Consider the following 17,980-nt stretch of genomic DNA (forward strand, 5'->3'; position numbering starts at 1 on the left):
AAGTGTGAATTTATTAAAAGAGAGAAACTTTTTGGCTAAACTTGTTTCAAAGAGATTTTAACTTACAAGTTTGCATAGATCTTTACAGAAACATGCAATTATTATAGACTAAAGAGAGTTTTCAACTTTTACACATACAATATTTATGCATAACCACATCTATGTATGTATAGTACATGCACAAAAGCTCATAATCATTGTAACCAGTTCTCCCAATGTTATTTTTGTTTATACTTTTCATAAATTTTGGATTCAATGTTTGTCTCAATCTTCATTTCCATTAGACTCAAGAAACTAAACCACCTAATGCTCCTAAATATGCTTATGCTTTTCTTCTGTTAATCCTACTTGTGATTTCTAATTTGGATCTGCTTCTGACAAAAGCTATTATATCTTCATTGTAATCATAAGTTCTTAGCTTAAAATAAATGAACTTCTATGCGATTATCCGACTAATGTTTCGCGGTATTATGGTTTCGGCTAGGATCTAGTGTATTCCAAATCAATCCTGATTGAATATGCTGTCAAAAAGAACATAGAAAATCCACAGTATAAAACAACTACAGAAGGAGTTCTGCATCATGGATTTTCCTCTGCACTGCAATTTAATGGTAAAAGTTATATTGGTCAAGTTGGAAAAAGCAAAAAGGAGGCAGAACAACTAGTAGCTTTTGCAGCTATTCAGTCACTTCTTGGTATGAATTTATAGTGAGATTTTGAAGTTTGAAAAAATGTTTTGAGAGCTGAAGAAGTTTCTATATGGTTTGGCTATTCATGAAATATCACTGATTTAAATTGCGGCCGCAATATTGCGGTTGCGGTGACTGCCACAACCGCATCACACCACAATTGCGGTGTGATTCCGAATCACAATGATGTGGCCGCATCGGACCGCAATGCAACCGCATTGGACCACATCAGGTCGCATCGAATTCATAAATATTTTTTTTATCACAAAATAGTTCACACTACAACGACCGCAATGATCGCAATCGCATTAACCACAACAGTTACCGCAATCGCGACTGCAATTTAAAACAGTGTCAAAAATACTTTTCTCTATTTTTGCAGGATCTAATCCTTGCTTTGATCTGCTTCAAATAATAAAGTCCAAGACTAAAATTTCAAAGAATGCGACTCGTACTCGTGTCAATCACTCATCCAGAAATCATAGTCACAGCTCATTGATCATGAAGCCAGGTTCTATTATTGCTAATTTTATTTGCCTATCTTAATAAGGTTAAAGATATCTGTGTTTTTCAGGAACTAACATTTGTATTGTGTTATATGCCTAGTAGGTTCTTCGAAGGATACACTTGATACTCAAGTAAGTTATTGATTTATGTGTAATGAGAAAATCATAAATGAAACTGTTGAGTTTATTCAAGTGTGAAGTTTAACGTTAGATATGAGATGATGCTTGAAAAAGTTTATAAGTAGAAAATGCTCACATAACCAATATCGTAAGGTTTTGGTTCAAGATATGGTGTCTCATTTGTAACTTTTCACTTTTCCCATGCTCCAGTACCAAGGGAACTCCCCGGAGATTGGAGACTCCTTGGTTGCCGCAAGGCCCAGGAAACTTTATAGAGAATTTTAATTTGTTTTTTGGAAGTTTCCTTTAGACAGTGTAAAGATAGAATGATGTATTACATATAAAGTTTTCTTGTGTTTCACTTTATAATGTAATGAGTTATCAAACATTTTCATCTTGTTTGCAGCACCCAACTTCTATTCCTGGTGATAAGAATAAGAGGAAGCTTGACAATGTTAACTTAGGAAATAAGACACATTACATGGAAAGATGGTAAGTTTCAATCTTACATGTTTTTTCTGTGTTTCTTTAAAGAAGGTCTAACATTGAGATGAAAAAATGACATATCAGTATCATGGAGAATTATTATGGCTTCAGCTATTATGGAGATATAGATTGAAAATAAATAAGATACTAAGTTCTATAAAATGTTATTCTTTACTTTGGTATATCTCTTCTATTCTTTTTGTTTGGAAATTTGTGGCTAGGATGTAAAATTTCTTGCTTTAGCTTGCTAATGTTTTCAGCATGTGTATAGTTCAATATTTGGGTGAGTGTGCATGTATAAGTAACTTCATTAAACTTGGTAAAACTCACAAGAATTTGAAGTTGTAAGGAAACTTGTGCAATGTTAACAACAATAAAACCAGAGCTTTTTCCCATTAGATTGTTTTACATGGATCAAACATCATTACATTCTATCACAAAATAACACAATCATATCGCGTATTTATGTCATCAAAAGATTTGAAAAAAGGTTTTATGTTGGTCGTTGACAAACAACTCTCCTCTTTTACTTGGACTGAGGCCCGGCAATGTAATGATTTTCAATAAACATGACATAGGCAGAGTTTCTATGTAGGAATTGAATAGCTGGGTAATAATAATGAACAAACTTACTGCAAATCATTTGCATTCTGATTATCAGGGCATTCTTGAGTTTAACTCTGCTAACACCAATTTCTGTTAGCATGCTTTAGGCTTGCTACAAGTGAGTAAATGTTTGGAGGGAACAGAAGTAAGAGGATATTGCAATTTATATGGCAAGAAGTTTAGGACTTTATGGACTATAGCACAAAGAAGGAAACCAAATTCCAATGGTAATGTGTTACTTTGGCAGGATTTCAAAGCTGAATTTTCTTTACAAATATGTTTTTTATAGTTTCTCTATCTAGGCTAATTAATATATGTTTGGTAGACTTTTTCTTTCTTTGTTCAGTTAATTAGACTTATAATTATGTTTAATGGATGCTAGTTTAGACCTCAAGTTTGTTCTACTTGGCCACTTGGTCCCAAATTTTAGAACTTCAATTCTATATGATTATTCACCTACCAATTCTGTGAAGGGATGTCCATGATAAGTCTTATGAATCCATATCAATATAAACAAAAATAACAAACTAGGAAGACAGGAACAGCTAAAGATCTTACCTCACTAAACTCATCTGAATTTTGGTTTCAGATCCTGTGGAACCTGCTGAGGTTTGAGTAGACCATCATAAGTTATACATGAATCGTAAGATCCAGAGCTTGCTGATTTAATGCCTTTGGTATATGGCTCAGATATATTTATTGATAGGACAAGTATAATCACAAATCAAATTTTAACCCACGATACATAGAAAGCTTCCCGAACCACACATCGAAGTTACAAGTGCATAGTGACAAAGCCAATTGGCTGTTTTACCATTTGGAAGACAATATTCCGCAATGTGAGGGAGTTATTTGCAATTTAAGCTGAACAAACAATGTTTAGGAATTCTCAGTGACAGTGAAGATCATCGGTAGTAGTACACATTACAAGAGCATGAATTTCAAGCTTCATACACCTTTGCCATGGAATGACCATTGGCTTATTATTATGACCCCAATGGGTGTATTGTCTAGTCAGAAAATGGATCCTAAAAAGTTTCCGAATGCTGAACCGCCTGAAACAGTGCCCTTGGATTTCAAACCACAAGGAAATGAAAATACAGTGTTGTCCAATCCAGTGAGAGATAGTAAAAATGTTTAATGCTTGAGAATTACATAAGAAAAAGACTTTTCAGTTGTGAACTCAGCTTCTATGAAGGAGCTGAGAAGCTGAACCTAAATCCAGTTTTCCCACGATCGTGTTCATCCTGCCTGAGTATGTAGTAGAAATTACCCTGAAACAATGAAAGTGAGCCAATGAAGAAATCATAAAAAGTCTTGATACATAACAAGAAAATACCAAATTGGGAAAGGCACATAAAAATAAATTAATACTTTAGGTTGCATCTTAAATTTCATTACTACATAGTTCAAATATATAAATATACAAAGATTTGGAGTTTGCCTCAGATGTTTAGACATATAAGACAAGATAGGATTAGGAATTAAAGCATTAGAGTGAAAGTCGGGCAAGCATCTATTTTTTTTAAAATGATGGTAGAATCTTGTCTTAGCCTCTTAGGTGGTTTGGTCATGTGAGAAGAAGACTAGTAGAAGCCACAATAAAAAGAGTAAAGACTAAGAAAAAGTATAGGTTAATAAACCATTAAAAAACTTAAGATTTAAATGTATCCTTTCCTTCATAGTATGACTACCTAATATCTGATTTTGAAAAATAAGACTACCCCAACTATATGATTCATCTCACTTGAACCCCCTTCAGTTTGGGTTAGTTTGACCTACTGCTTAATTACATATATATATATATATATACACAGACAATGAGACAGAGACTAACCTCTAGGCGGAAAAGTGAAGTAGGGATAACAAATCCACATCCCACTGATGTTCGAAAGGAATCTAAGAACTTTTGAGGAGAGAAGTGCTTATATTCATTCTGAGTTAATTTAGCAGTATTCCCAGCACCAGCAAAAACATGCCCATGGATTCCATGTTCTCTCAACCACCGAATTGGAAGATCAAAAGAGAGGTCTGCAAAAGCAGTAACAGCAAGATCTCCTCCAATGGAGTCCCATCCAGAGGAATCATCATACTCATTAGAAATTCCATCTCTGCTTTGCCTTCGTTGTTCAGTAGGACCTAATCCCCTAGTTTTAAATCCCCACAATGTCATCGGCCCTCCTAGGGTGCAAACTGGAGAGAAATCACCACCCAAATAAAACCTTTCAGGAAGGGGAGATGGCCTATCCATAAAACCAGGCCCCCATGGAAAAACAGCACCAGCAGAAATCCCAAGGTTCAGTGCTGTATTATAAAACCCAAACGGAACAGCATACCGAACATCAAACTCCTGCATTCAAAGTTAAGAGTTGGTCAAGATAAAGTATATTTAAAATAATCAAAGAAATATTAAGATGTCAGGGTTGAACCCAGGTGCTCACACTTTATGCACACAGATGTACATATATGCCATTGAACATGCCCGGGAAGGCAGCATTGCCCCATATAAAGTTCCCATACCCAACAATTACAAAAATCAAAAAGATTTCCAGACCAAGTTGCGATAGGATTATTATTTGATTAAAAATAATCAAGTTCATAAAATATGAATAATTAATTACCCAAGATATATGCATTAAAGTAAAAGGCCACAAGCAACCAAGCATGTTTTAGTGCCAAGTTTTTTCAGACAGTGAGAATAACCAAATACATAGTTCAACACATGAGCATCCTCCTAAGCCAAAGAAATGGCATCTTTTAATACCATACAATGGCCACAGCCCCTTACTCTCTCTACAACTAAAAATTAAAACTGAATGATGACAGCATGGATAGAAAAAGAAGAGTATTATACAGATTCTCAACTGCAGAAACAGTTTCAGAACATTTTATCTCAATCCAAGGAGATGGACTCTGCCTGTACCCAAAAATATATAGTTCTAACTTCTAATCTCAGTTTCTTATCCTTAACTAATTCAATTCTTATTTTGGTCTGCATGAATTTGGAAATTATACAGAATTATTTCAATAATTTTTACAATGCTACCACTTAACGGAAGGGTTTTTTTTTTATTAATGACATACAACTGCTTTGGAGAAGATAACTAAAAAGGACAGTAAAAGCATTATATTGCACCTGACGCAGAAACTGCAAGCCCCGTTGATCTGGTGCAAGGCCGCCAAAGTTAGTCGTAGAAACAAATGCATATCCTTTTGTAGGCCTAATTGGTGAGTTTCGCCTATCAACTTTATACGTATACTTCAAAGAGGACAGTAAACCATGCCCAAGCTGCCTCCTTACAGACCTAGATGACATTTGTGATGGATCTGTTAAGGTACGCCATCCAAGGGTGTATGCTAAGTCATGGTGTTTTGTTGAGATTAAGCCAAGAGACAAGCCCAACAATTGCTCTTTGTACGAAGAAAACTCTTGCCAGTCTTGGGAAAGCATGGATAGTCTTGCCACAAGAGGAGTTAAAGATCCCTTAAGTCGAGGGGCATACACCCCTACACTCAACTCTGTCGCTTGGTTGGCACCATAGGCTACAGAAGCATCCCATAGATCACCATAACCTAAAAAGTTTTTGTACTTAAGAGTACCTTCAGCAGTCCAAGAACTAGTCTACAAACCCATTGCGAAATTTCCAAAATGAAACAAAAGAGAGATATTAGCATATCGAGGGCAATAAATACTAAGAATATAAATGCACAGCTCCCAACGGAAAAAAGGAAATAAAAATTTAGTAACATGTCACAAGGAAAAGTTTATATCTGCTGAAAATTCATATCTACAGTAAAATAAAGTCAAGTAAATCAGTCCTTGACTTTAGGAAATTAACATATAGTCCCTGAAATTGTATGAAATATTAATCCCTAAAATTGTAGCACTGAATATTAGTCCCTGGCTCTAGGGAAAAAACATATTAGTCCCAAAAATGTCATGTCAGTGAAATTGATTCTCACATGACCAATTTGACTAAACAACAGTTGACATGAAAGATTAATATGGCTGATTCTTACAATTTTGAGGACTAATATGGTAATTTCCAAAAGTAAGGAAGACATAAACTAATAAAACCAACGCTTACAATGTTAGGGACTAATACGAGAGTCCACTCAATACAATCATGCATATTACAAGTTTTCCCATTTGATGTTTGCAACACAATAACCAGCATCAGAAATGAAAAGCCATGACCTCATACCTAACAAGCATTATCATCCTCATATAAAGCATTACCAAGTGCAAGTAGAATGGTTTTAACTTGCGGCTATGGTCACGTCAACAATTGCAGAAAATAATGCAATTAATCTGACCACAACAACTGCGGTCACGACAGATAAAACCCGCAATATTACTACCACAATTGTAGTCGAGGACCGCAAATTAAAACACTGCTAAGCTAAGTAATGACCACAATAATCAAGTTCTAACATTGCATATACATAATTTTATTCATCCCTAAAACGCGAAGAATTTTCATTACTATGCCTCAAACAACATCTAGAATCTCATAACTCCACATATAAACCATAATAGAGCACAAGATTATACCGCAGGTTTCGTGAAAACGCCGAATTCACCAGATACTTTATTCACAGCCTCAACCACATCAATGCCCATTGCGAAATTTCCAAAATGAAACAAAAGAGAGATATTAGCATATCGAGGGCAATAAATACTAAGAATATAAATGCACAGCTCCCAACGGAAAAAAGGAAATAAAAATTTAGTAACATGTCACAAGGAAAAGTTTATATCTGCTGAAAATTCATATCTACAGTAAAATAAAGTCAAGTAAATCAGTCCTTGACTTTAGGAAATTAACATATAGTCCCTGAAATTGTATGAAATATTAATCCCTAAAATTGTAGCACTGAATATTAGTCCCTGGCTCTAGGGAAAAAACATATTAGTCCCAAAAATGTCATGTCAGTGAAATTGATTCTCACATGACCAATTTGACTAAACAACAGTTGACATGAAAGATTAATATGGCTGATTCTTACAATTTTGAGGACTAATATGGTAATTTCCAAAAGTAAGGAAGACATAAACTAATAAAACCAACGCTTACAATGTTAGGGACTAATACGAGAGTCCACTCAATACAATCATGCATATTACAAGTTTTCCCATTTGATGTTTGCAACACAATAACCAGCATCAGAAATGAAAAGCCATGACCTCATACCTAACAAGCATTATCATCCTCATATAAAGCATTACCAAGTGCAAGTAGAATGGTTTTAACTTGCGGCTATGGTCACGTCAACAATTGCAGAAAATAATGCAATTAATCTGACCACAACAACTGCGGTCACGACAGATAAAACCCGCAATATTACTACCACAATTGTAGTCGAGGACCGCAAATTAAAACACTGCTAAGCTAAGTAATGACCACAATAATCAAGTTCTAACATTGCATATACATAATTTTATTCATCCCTAAAACGCGAAGAATTTTCATTACTATGCCTCAAACAACATCTAGAATCTCATAACTCCACATATAAACCATAATAGAGCACAAGATTATACCGCAGGTTTCGTGAAAACGCCGAATTCACCAGATACTTTATTCACAGCCTCAACCACATCAATGATGACATTGGTAGTATTCGGCAACTCCGGCGGTCCAGGCTCAAGCCGAACCTTACTGGATTCGAAAATTCCAAGGTTCTGTAACCTGGCGAGTGCAATTTCCGAAGCACGAAGCAACTCCTGAACGGTGGTTGCGTTCTCGATTCCTTTGAGTTCGGCTTCGATGATCCAATCTTTGGTCTTCGTGTTGCCGTTTATCAAAATATCGTGGACTCGGATTGGAACGAGTTCCGATGATAACCGCCGTGAAAGCGTTTCGAGCTTGAATCGCTGTTCGCGTAACTGTGATAGTGGAGATTGAGGGTTCGGGAAGTGTGAAACGACGTCGTCGTCTTCGTCGTCGTTGTCATCATCGTCTTCGTCTTCGTCTTCATCTTCGTATTCATCGTCGTCGATTTCTTCTTCGATGTGGTTGTTGTTGTTGTTAGGGTTTGGAAGTTCGTTTTCTTCATCTGAGTTTTCCATTGATCAGAATCAGAATCCGAGGCACTCAAGATTTTGCTTTTCTTTTTTATTTATTATTATTACAGAATATATTTTTAAGGCTTAAATATTTTTATTCTTTTTTAATTTTTTTACATTTTCCAAGGTTTTACAATTGATTTGTTGTTGGTTTAAATGTGATAGGTTGATTTATATCTATCCTCACATCATCCATTTAGATTTAGTTCTAATAAATGTCAAACTCTTATTCGCTTTCGATTTTCGACCAACAAGACATTGGTCTAGTTGTATAAGACATTACTCGATCCCTAAGGTCAAATATTCGATTCTTGAAAGCGATACTTGTTACAGGGGACAACCACAAACTCCAAATGATTAGTTCCTTATCATAAAAGATGAGGAAATATATTTGATAGTACTAAAAAAAGCTTTGGATTCCCAAGGATTATTGTTAAGCTTATCATGTGGTGTAATACTTCTAAGGAGGTGTTTTTATTATGAAACCAAAATAGTTTTACTTCTAGCAAAGGTCTTCGACAAGGTGATCACATGCCTCCATATCCATTTGTCCTTTGTATCAAGAGATTAGCTCTATTCATTAACAATAAAGTGGATCTTGAATTGTGGCATCCAATTAAGCTTTCTAGACAAGGATCTCCAATATATCATCTTTTGTTTGTAGATTATGTTCTTCTTTTTACAAGGCGTCGAAATCTTAAGTCAGAATAGTTTATTCTACACTAAGGGATTTTTGTCAAGCTTTTGGATTGAAGGTTAATGAGGCAAAGTCTAAGTTTGTTTGTGTGCTCTAAGAATGTGTCTAATCGGCTAAAGACTACTTTAATGAACATTTGTTCAATGCGTGTTGTTAACAATCTTGGGACTTATCTTGGTATTCCTCATGTTTAAGGTAAGGTCAGCAAAGCGATTTTCAACCCTATCTTAGAGAAGATCCAAAAGCGCATGTCAATTTGGAATGTGAGTCTCCTTAATAAAACACGTAGATTGTATCTGGCTAAGTATGTTCTCTCTTCGATTCTAATTCATACCATGCAGGTGATGTGGTTTCCTCAGAATATTTGTAGTGATATTGATAAGATGACTAGAAATTCCTTTTGGAGTGGTAATGTCAACAAGTGCGGCCTCAATCTGGTAAGGTGGGACATGATCACTAGGCATAAAAGTGACAGTGGCATGGGTAGGAGTAAGGGATTCTTGGACCACTAAAATTTCGCTTCTTGGCAAGATGAGCTGGAACTTACTCAAGAATAATGACAAGATGTAGTGTAAGGTTTTGTTGGATAAATATTTGGGTGACAATTCTTTGTTGTCTGCTCAGCCAAAGACTTCAGCTTCTTTTGTTTGGATAAGTATTGTGAATGTGTCTATCCTCAAAGGTTATACGACACATTTTGTTAGTGGGAGTCAATCCCTTTGATATGATAACTAGATGGGTTTTTGATAAGTTACGAAACTTCGTAAAATTTGTCCATATATCTAATACTCAGCTTCGGGTGAAAGATATTTGATCTCATAGCTCTTGAGATTTTAATAGTCTTTATATTATGGTCCCTTTTGAGGTGAAAGATCTAGTTTGTCATCATTTCTCTATAGACACTCAAGTTGAGGATGAGGAGTGGATTTGGGATGGTCATGCTTCTAGTGCATACTCTGCTGGTTCAGTTATTGTTAACTTAACTCTAGTGAGAATGTTATTGGTGATAATGACACAGTGTTGTGATGAGTGCGGCATCTTAAAATCTTGGAAAAAGTGAAATGTATGTATTCATGATGCTTTATCATGAAATGAGTTATGGTTTAATAGGAAATCGACTATTGATCCATTTTGCAAGAGATGTCTAGGGGGTGTAAAGAGTCTCTTGCATACTCCCAAGGACTATCATGAGTCCTCTATGCTTTGAGAAAGGCTTGGTTTTTCTACAACCTCATTATGGAGGAGTCATTCCTTCAAGCAGTGAGTTGTGGAGAACTACAACCATCGTAATGGGTTTTTGTTCATGTCAAGTGTGTGTAGGGATGACAACGAATACGGGCAGACACGAGTAGTAGCTACCCACTATCCGTTTCGAAATAAGAGAGCATTACTCATATCCATCCGTACCCATACGGGTACTCGTGTGCAAGTTTTTCGCGAGCATTTCTAGGTACATGCAAGTACCACGGGTACCTACGGGTTTCCTATATTGTCAATGAATTTCTAACTTCTTATTTCTATTATATTTCAAATGAGATGAAACTTAATTATTTTTGTGCATTTTGATTGAATATTTGACAAAAATGTTAAATCTATTGAAGTTTTCAATTTGTGTGATTTGTTGTTCTCATTTCCTTAGCATAAAGTATATATTTTTCTTTAAATCCAACTTGTATTTCCACATACTAGCAAAGTTGGATGTGTTTTCAATATTAGCCCTATACTAATAATTTCATTTGAAAGAATTGGAGACATGCTATGAGAGCTTGGGCTTTGATCCCACAAAATGTGTTGTTTTCTTATTCTCTTCCTATATCTCTCACCCCATTTCATAATCCTATTGGAGAGTTGTCCATTAAGGAGTTTCAATCAGGTTTTTGCTTAGACCTTATTTTGAATTTATCCTTTAACAAAAAAAAGATGGATTGTTTTCAACTATGTTATACTTGCCTCGACACTACATAATGGTCAAACCAAGTCACATCAATATGTTATGTATTAGTGTGATATAGTGGAAGAAGTTAGTATTGATCTTGCCATCAATTTTGGAACTTTTATATACCTAAAAAGTACCTCCCATAAAAGATACACCTTAGACACATATTAGTTGGAAAATTGGTGTTTTATCGATTAATGAGAACAATCTTGCAAAAATAAAACCAGGAAGCCACACCAAAAATGTATTAGTTGTATTTTACATTTTCTTAAGTGGCTTATCCATACTTCTACCTAGTTCAAAGACACGATTCAACAACAAATTAAGAAAGAGGTAATCTTTTGCTCTAGGGCTGAGCATGGGCCAGATTACAGTTTGTCTTTACTTGACCTTAAATATTGGTCGAGTCATTTTTTTGAAATCAGACATGGCTCTAGACCCGAAGTTAACCCGACCCTATATATCGACCGAGTCAATCTTTAAACCTGTATCCGACCTTTTACCTGATTCAATATAATACATACACAATTTAGATAAAGTCTTCTCAATATTGTTTATTAGTATGAATATGTAATTTGACATATAAAATGATATATATATTATTAATCATATATATATGATGAAATATTAGAGAATCAATACTACTTTCGACAAAAAAAGTGACATTACCTTGTACACATTTGAATAGAGACACATACAAACATGAAGAGTGAGTGACGAGTCGTGCTTGGTCCTTACCCAATCCTAAATATTGTCTAGGTCTAATCTTTGAACCTGAACCCGACCCTAGACCCGATGAGACTTGACCTATTCAAGCCCGATATAATAGGACCATACTAGATGAATATGTAAAGTCAGGTCTTACTCACCCCTACTTTACTCATTTCTCACAAATATGTATTAGTTTTTTCTCTTTTAACAGCAACAAGTTAATAAGTGATTAACTATTTAGGTTATAAAAATTATTTTAATTGATTAAGTTGCACAACATGAAGTATACACGATTCATAGAGGGAATACGTATTCTTTCCCACAAATTGTATCATTTTATGTGCTATGTGTTATAGTTGGTCACAAAAACATTTAATTTAAATATATATTTTTTTAATTAATCAAAACAATAACAAGTAACACATGAAATGACATATTTTTTAAAACAATCACTTTCAAGCTATAATTGGCCCAGCCCAATAACAATCCCCAAAAAATAACGTTGATAAAAAGAAAGTAGCATCTAAATAAGCTTCTAGTTAAGCCGCTCAAACTCAAATTCAAATTAATCAGAATCCATCAAGTGACGCCACCGCACCACCACAACCACCGCCGTCTCCGCCGTGACAGATTCAATTCCGATATGGCCAACGACGAAGAACTCTTACCTTCGTTAATTTCCGACATCAAAAGCTACACTGGAAAAGACCCTCTTCTTCCTTGGCTCCGGTATGCTTCTACTTTTCTCTCTCTCTCTCTCTCTCTCTCTCACTCACTCAACACTTCAGATTTCTATATTCAATCACTGATTCATTTTACAGAGGGATTCGAAAGATGAAGGATACTCTCTCTTCTCAAACCCTAAAAAAAAATCTACCCAAATTTTTGCGTCAATGCACCCACACCTTCGAGGTAGATCGACGTTACCGAAATGACATGCGTTATCTTCGTGTTTGGCTTCAATTGGTAACACCCTTTATCCTTTTAAGAAATGGGGTTAGGTTATTTTTCATTAAAGTTTAGTTTTTTGGTGTTAATTTTGTGGTGAAATGGAAGGGTTAGTGATTTTTTGTTTTTGGGTCTTTGATTCGTAGATGGATTATGTGGATGATCCAATTGCGCTTTTGAGAACAATGGAGGTTAGTCATATTGGGACAAAACGGTGTCAATTTTATCAGGCATATGCTCTTTACTATGAGAAGAGAAAGAAATATGATGAGGCTGAGAAAATGTATCATTTGGGAGTGAAAAAGTAAGTTTATTACTTTAATTTGATGTAATAATCATCTCTTGGTTTGATTGTTGTGTTGAGTTGGAATGGACCTTGTGATGTGTTTTTTCTTGTAATGTGGTAAACTGAAGGAGAGAAAGATCAAAACAAATTAGAGTTTCTTAAACCGGTTTTAATATCGGTACGGTACAATAATTATACCAGTCATGCAATCATATCGGCCAAAACTGGTCATACTAGCTGGTTTTCAATTGAATCGTACCGGCCATACTGACTGGTTTTCAATTGAACCGTGCTGATCATACCGGCTGGTTTGTATTTAAAAATAATTTTTTAATGGAAATAAAAAAATATTGGTTTTTATTGATTTTTCGACATTAATGTTAATATATTATACATGCATGTATAATTTCGTTGATATGCAGTTTAATTAACGTTATGATTTTAATAACGCTTGACACAAATTATAATTTTAGTATCATCATACGATCACATGGACTGGACATAGATTTTACTAATGGGTCATCCAACAGTTGTGAAAGAGAGGTAGAAACAAATAGATTTGTAGTTATGGACATTGTTTATGATGGAGTTGTTCTACCTGTGTAACTGACCCTATCTAGTGGATTAAGACTTGGTTGTTGTTATTGAACCTTTGTATTTGACTCTACAAGAAGAAAAAAATTGACAGGATCCAGTCTTGTATTGAGTAGTGGTACAACAACAACCAAGCCTTAATCCTATTAGGTGAGATTGACTACATCGATCAAAAGACACCATAATGCTCTAATCATAAATCATGCTCATTGACAAATAACTAATTTCTAAGTCTTTCTTAATCGTTTTACCTAGGGTTTTCTTGGCCTCACTCTTTTTTGAGGAAATGAACTAACTCCATTTGATGTACTCTCCTTACGAGGGCTTCTACTAGTCTCCTCCACACATATATAAACCACCTTAGTTGTGATTCTACTTTTTCCTCAGTAATAGGAGCTACTCTAACTTTCTCCCTGATGCATTAATTTCTAATCATCTCTTGTCTAGTAGTGGTGATGTAATAAAAAACCAATTATTAGTATACATGGAAAAACGTGCATTGTCCTCGGGTGCGCCCGCATATTTTTGCGGGCAGGGCATACAAAATTTGTCCATTTGCCCGTTTCGCCCGACTCAGTTTTGCCCGCCAAGTTCGCGGGCATTTCCGTTGGGCATGCGGGCGGCACATAAACAAGGAAAAAGTAAGAAAATTTTAAATAAGTTACGACGTGATGTGATTTTTAATCCCTAAAACAATTGTAATCTAATGTGATTTGTTAAACTTTATATAAAATATAAAAAAATTTGTTATTTTTTTTATCTTCAACTACTTTATTTAATTTTATTTCATTTATTATATGAATTTTTATTTTTTAATTATTCAACAATGTTCGCGGGCCACCTGCAAGCCCGTTAGCCCGTTTTAAAACAGGCAGGACATTGAATTTTGTCCGTTAAATCAATGCAGGCATGCCCCCACCCGCTTAAATTTTTGTGGGCATTTGCGGGCGTGGGCTAAACGGGCCGGGCGGTCCGTTTTGCCATCTCTAATTATTAGTAATGTAGCCTTTGTAAAATGTAAACTCAGTATCCACAAAAATTGTTCTACCTTCAGCACAAACAAATATTAATATGGTTCCATGATGACTGTCAAGTGCCAAAACAAACAACCTCTCTTAATGTTTTTACACTTTCTTGAAAACAGAACACAAAAAATGACAATAAGGTGATATCTTTATAATTATTGATGGAAACAATTAAACTGAAAATAAAAATAGAAAATAAACCATGCAGCATCTATTATTATTTTTCATTTCAGCTTAATCATGAGATCTTTTGATTGGATCATGCATCCCATTCAATTTTAGTCAAGTGTTTTATGTTTGTTTTCAGTGAATTGGGAACAGAAAACTAACATTCTATTTATATTATGCTTGAAACTAGGTGCATGCATCAATTTATCAGTATTTTTTCTCTGTATTTTCAAATTTGGAGACTGGCAAAACAATTAACTATTTTGCACTTTAAATGGAATGAAATGCTTCTTTTGCCCAAAACTTCGATAGTCGTGTTTACCATGATTCTACTGTCTGTCAGCCTCGCAGAACCTATGGATGAATTGCAGAAATCATATGAACAATTTCTTCAACGCATGGAACGAAAGAATAACAAGAGAAACCAGGTAGTGACTCGATTTTCTTTTTGTTAATCTGTGTTGTTTTATCATCTCTTTGCTATTGTTGTTATTGGTATTATGTTAGCTAATTTTAGAAGGATCTACTTCAGCAGGAGGAGGTTAGAGCTACCAGGAAGCCTCTGTCTACAAAGAGCATACCGATTCACACCAAAACCGAGGGAAGCAACGTAGCTAATGATAAACACAATGTAAAGACTAAAACGGATGAGGGCAAGAGAGTCTGTGGCGATAATACGGTTGTAGTCAAATTTGTTGACACTGCCATTGTTGGAAAGTCTGAAACAGAAGATGCCTGCCATCATGGACTGGTAGATCCCACGATAAATATGAAGGAGGCTATGAATGTTATCAATAGCATGTTCCGGGCACCATTAGAGACTGTTCCCGTAGCCAGAAAATCACATAAAAACCATTCAAAGGTGGATTGTAGTACACAGAACGGATTTGAAATCTTTGTTGATGAAAACGTGGATACTGGATTCAAACCTCGCCAAGAATCACTCCAGATATATATTGATGATGACGGACATTCTGAGACCAGTGATGTAAATGTGAATTTGTCTGAAGATTCTCTTCCACCATCTTCACAAAGAAGTGGCTTTATCTTCACCCAACCCAAGGATATACCTTCTAAAAAATATAATGATAAGGATGCAGAAAACTCCCGTAATTCAAGGTTGTTTAGAGAGGATACAGTCGTTCGTAGATTTGTTGGCTCCGCAATTTCGAATGAGCCAGAGGTGGAGAATGTTTGTCACCATGGTTTAGTAGAGCCCACAGTCAACATGAAGGAAGCTATGGATGACATAAATAACATGTTTGGGAAGCCGATAGATTTTGTTAGGAGAAAAAGATCAAGGAAGCAAGAGACAGCCCCAGAGAGCAATAGTGGGAAGGACTTTGGTGGGTTTTCGATCCTTGCTGATGATGACTGTGAGAATCAAGCATGTCTACCACCACCACCACCACCGAAATTGCAAGGGAAGAAGTCAAAGGAATCTGATTTATTTGAGCCAACTTTTGTCACGAAGGAAGCCATGGATGACATAAACAAGATGTTTAATATGCCATTGGATTTTTAGTAACAAGGTCATCGCGAAATGCTGAGTTTAATTTGAAAGCAGAACTGCATTTGATTTTGTAAGGTTCTAAATTTGAGTTTTCTGTTATCCTTGTTCTAAGAAACTTTCTGTGCTTTTGAAAATTGAAGCTAGGACATTCAAAAATCCATGAATAAAAAGAGTAAATTACCCTCTGTAACATAGAAATTAGTCTATCAGAAACATTCATCTCACCACTTTTTTTAATCATGTCATATTTTATACCTAAACCATAACTATCTATCTTTGATCCATTGTTTTTTCCAAAGCAAAAGTCCTTTAGTCAATAGTCAAATAGTCAAGTGTAAAAATAGGTATGCGAAAAGAATGAGAATATCATTACTTTTTATCACAGAGAAGTACCAAAAAAAGGAAACAATTTCAGATTTTATAGTGGAAAAAAACCAAAGACAGTAACATCAATAACAACAACAAAGTCATGAGTGCTTGGTCAATAGTAGTTGTTTGTAGCAATGGTAAATTTAGGTGTGAGTCTGTGTGCAACCAGATGGACGAAAAGCCAGAGGACCAGCAGCATATATGACAGCCTCGTATCTGCTTCCACGCAATACCTTGTCCTCGTACCGAAGTTTCGCCCCGTTGAGACCATAATTTACATTCGAGAGAAGGCTGCAACTTTCAAGAGGAGACCAAACAGGTTTCACATAACAAGAATGTAGCGGATGATCAAGTATATAATGCTGCAACCTGAACCCTTCAAGTGGTGCATATAGGTAACCACTTTTATCTGTCTCATACACCTTATAGAAGCTAACTTGACCCTTATGGTTTTTGCAGGTAACACTTACTTTAGCTGAAGGTATTGGCTTGGCTCCGGTCAAAGACCAGGTTCCGAAGTGTTCACAGTTCTGGCAATACACTTTAGCTTCAACCACAACCTCGAGTTTCTTCTCTATTGCATGTGTAACATTTTCACTTGCTTTTGTGTAAGGGAATGCCACTATGAGTAGAAGGAGAGAAAGGATACTGAAGTTTCTGATAGCCATTTTCTTGAAGGGTGAAGAGTGTAGAAACTAGAAAGATTTCACTGACAAGAGGTATTGCTTGCATTTCAAGAAACCTTTGATATAGCTTAATATATATAGTTGATAATGCATATCAACGTGCCTTCCACTATACTAACATTAAATTTCATACTTTTAAGTCATGAAGGCCACCTTTTTTGCCATGTACAAATTTCATGTTATAAGGTAAGGAATAAAAACAAGAACCATACCCTTTTTCTTTCCTTATAAGGAAAATAGTATAGGTATACGGAACGACTCAGAGAACAATTCTCATATAAAAACTGTAAAAACAATCAATTTGGACCTTACAATAAATCATGATTAGGATTAAAAGTTAGTTATTGATCACATGATAGTCATATGTATCTATCTTTTGATTTTGACAGTTCAAGCAATATTCAATGGTCCATATTAATTGTTTTCGTTTCTCATAATAGCGTATTGTTCTGACGCGAGTTGTTCCCTGTTAGTATAATATTATAAACTATAGTATTTTGTGTTAGTTAGGGGCAATTATATAAGGATGATTACTTTCTTTTTTCATACCTTTCAACATTGGAGATCTTA

At 35.3% G+C, this 17,980-nt stretch overlaps 3 protein-coding genes and 1 long non-coding RNA gene across 5 annotated transcripts; 2 read left to right on the forward strand and 2 right to left on the reverse strand.

Annotated features, from left to right (window-relative positions):
* On the forward strand, nt 459-1,327 carry LOC109326534. The gene is made up of 3 exons (XR_002105249.1): nt 459-695; nt 1,072-1,200; nt 1,299-1,327. It is a non-coding gene; the product is annotated as an uncharacterized LOC109326534 (long non-coding RNA).
* LOC109326889 (sorting and assembly machinery component 50 homolog B-like) lies at nt 3,132-8,549 on the reverse strand. The gene is made up of 4 exons (XM_019559774.1): nt 7,953-8,549; nt 5,544-6,029; nt 4,245-4,757; nt 3,132-3,681 (listed from the first exon to the last, which is right to left on the reverse strand). The coding sequence occupies exons 1-4, from the start codon at nt 8,478-8,480 to the stop codon at nt 3,598-3,600; spliced, it is 1,611 nt and encodes a 536-aa protein (XP_019415319.1). The 5' UTR covers nt 8,481-8,549; the 3' UTR covers nt 3,132-3,597.
* LOC109326052 (probable inactive serine/threonine-protein kinase bub1) lies at nt 12,387-16,540 on the forward strand. 2 transcript variants are annotated; one of them, XM_019558697.1, is made up of 5 exons: nt 12,387-12,550; nt 12,643-12,787; nt 12,916-13,073; nt 15,186-15,270; nt 15,378-16,540. In XM_019558697.1, the coding sequence occupies exons 1-5, from the start codon at nt 12,465-12,467 to the stop codon at nt 16,365-16,367; spliced, it is 1,464 nt and encodes a 487-aa protein (XP_019414242.1). In that variant the 5' UTR covers nt 12,387-12,464; the 3' UTR covers nt 16,368-16,540. The 2 variants fall into 2 exon arrangements, with proteins under 2 accessions (XP_019414242.1, XP_019414241.1); XM_019558696.1 differs by having other exon boundaries at nt 12,400-12,550; nt 15,375-16,540.
* LOC109326053 (non-classical arabinogalactan protein 30-like) lies at nt 16,706-17,436 on the reverse strand. The gene has a single exon (XM_019558698.1). It carries the CDS (start codon nt 17,390-17,392, stop codon nt 16,868-16,870), a length of 525 nt encoding a protein of 174 aa, XP_019414243.1. The 5' UTR covers nt 17,393-17,436; the 3' UTR covers nt 16,706-16,867.

This window comes from Lupinus angustifolius, chromosome LG14, assembly GCF_001865875.1.
Source record: "Lupinus angustifolius cultivar Tanjil chromosome LG14, LupAngTanjil_v1.0, whole genome shotgun sequence".
In the NCBI taxonomy this organism is placed as follows: Eukaryota; Viridiplantae; Streptophyta; class Magnoliopsida; order Fabales; family Fabaceae; genus Lupinus; species Lupinus angustifolius.

Coding starts and splice junctions, on each gene's coding strand:
- LOC109326053 (XM_019558698.1), bottom strand. CDS start 17,392: ATGGCTATCAGAAACTTCAGTATCCTTTCTCTCCTTCTACTCATAGTG.
- LOC109326889 (XM_019559774.1), bottom strand. CDS start 8,480: ATGGAAAACTCAGATGAAGAAAACGAACTTCCAAACCCTAACAACAAC. Junction 4,758..5,543: donor GCTTGCAGTTTCTGCGTCAG/GTGCAATATAAT, acceptor CTTTGAATGCAG/GAGTTTGATGTTCGGTATGC. Junction 3,682..4,244: donor CTTCACTTTTCCGCCTAGAG/GTTAGTCTCTGT, acceptor TCATTGTTTCAG/GGTAATTTCTACTACATACT.
- LOC109326052 (XM_019558696.1), top strand. CDS start 12,465: ATGGCCAACGACGAAGAACTCTTACCTTCGTTAATTTCCGACATCAAA. Junction 12,788..12,915: donor TTCGTGTTTGGCTTCAATTG/GTAACACCCTTT, acceptor TTTGATTCGTAG/ATGGATTATGTGGATGATCC. Junction 13,074..15,185: donor TATCATTTGGGAGTGAAAAA/GTAAGTTTATTA, acceptor ACTGTCTGTCAG/CCTCGCAGAACCTATGGATG.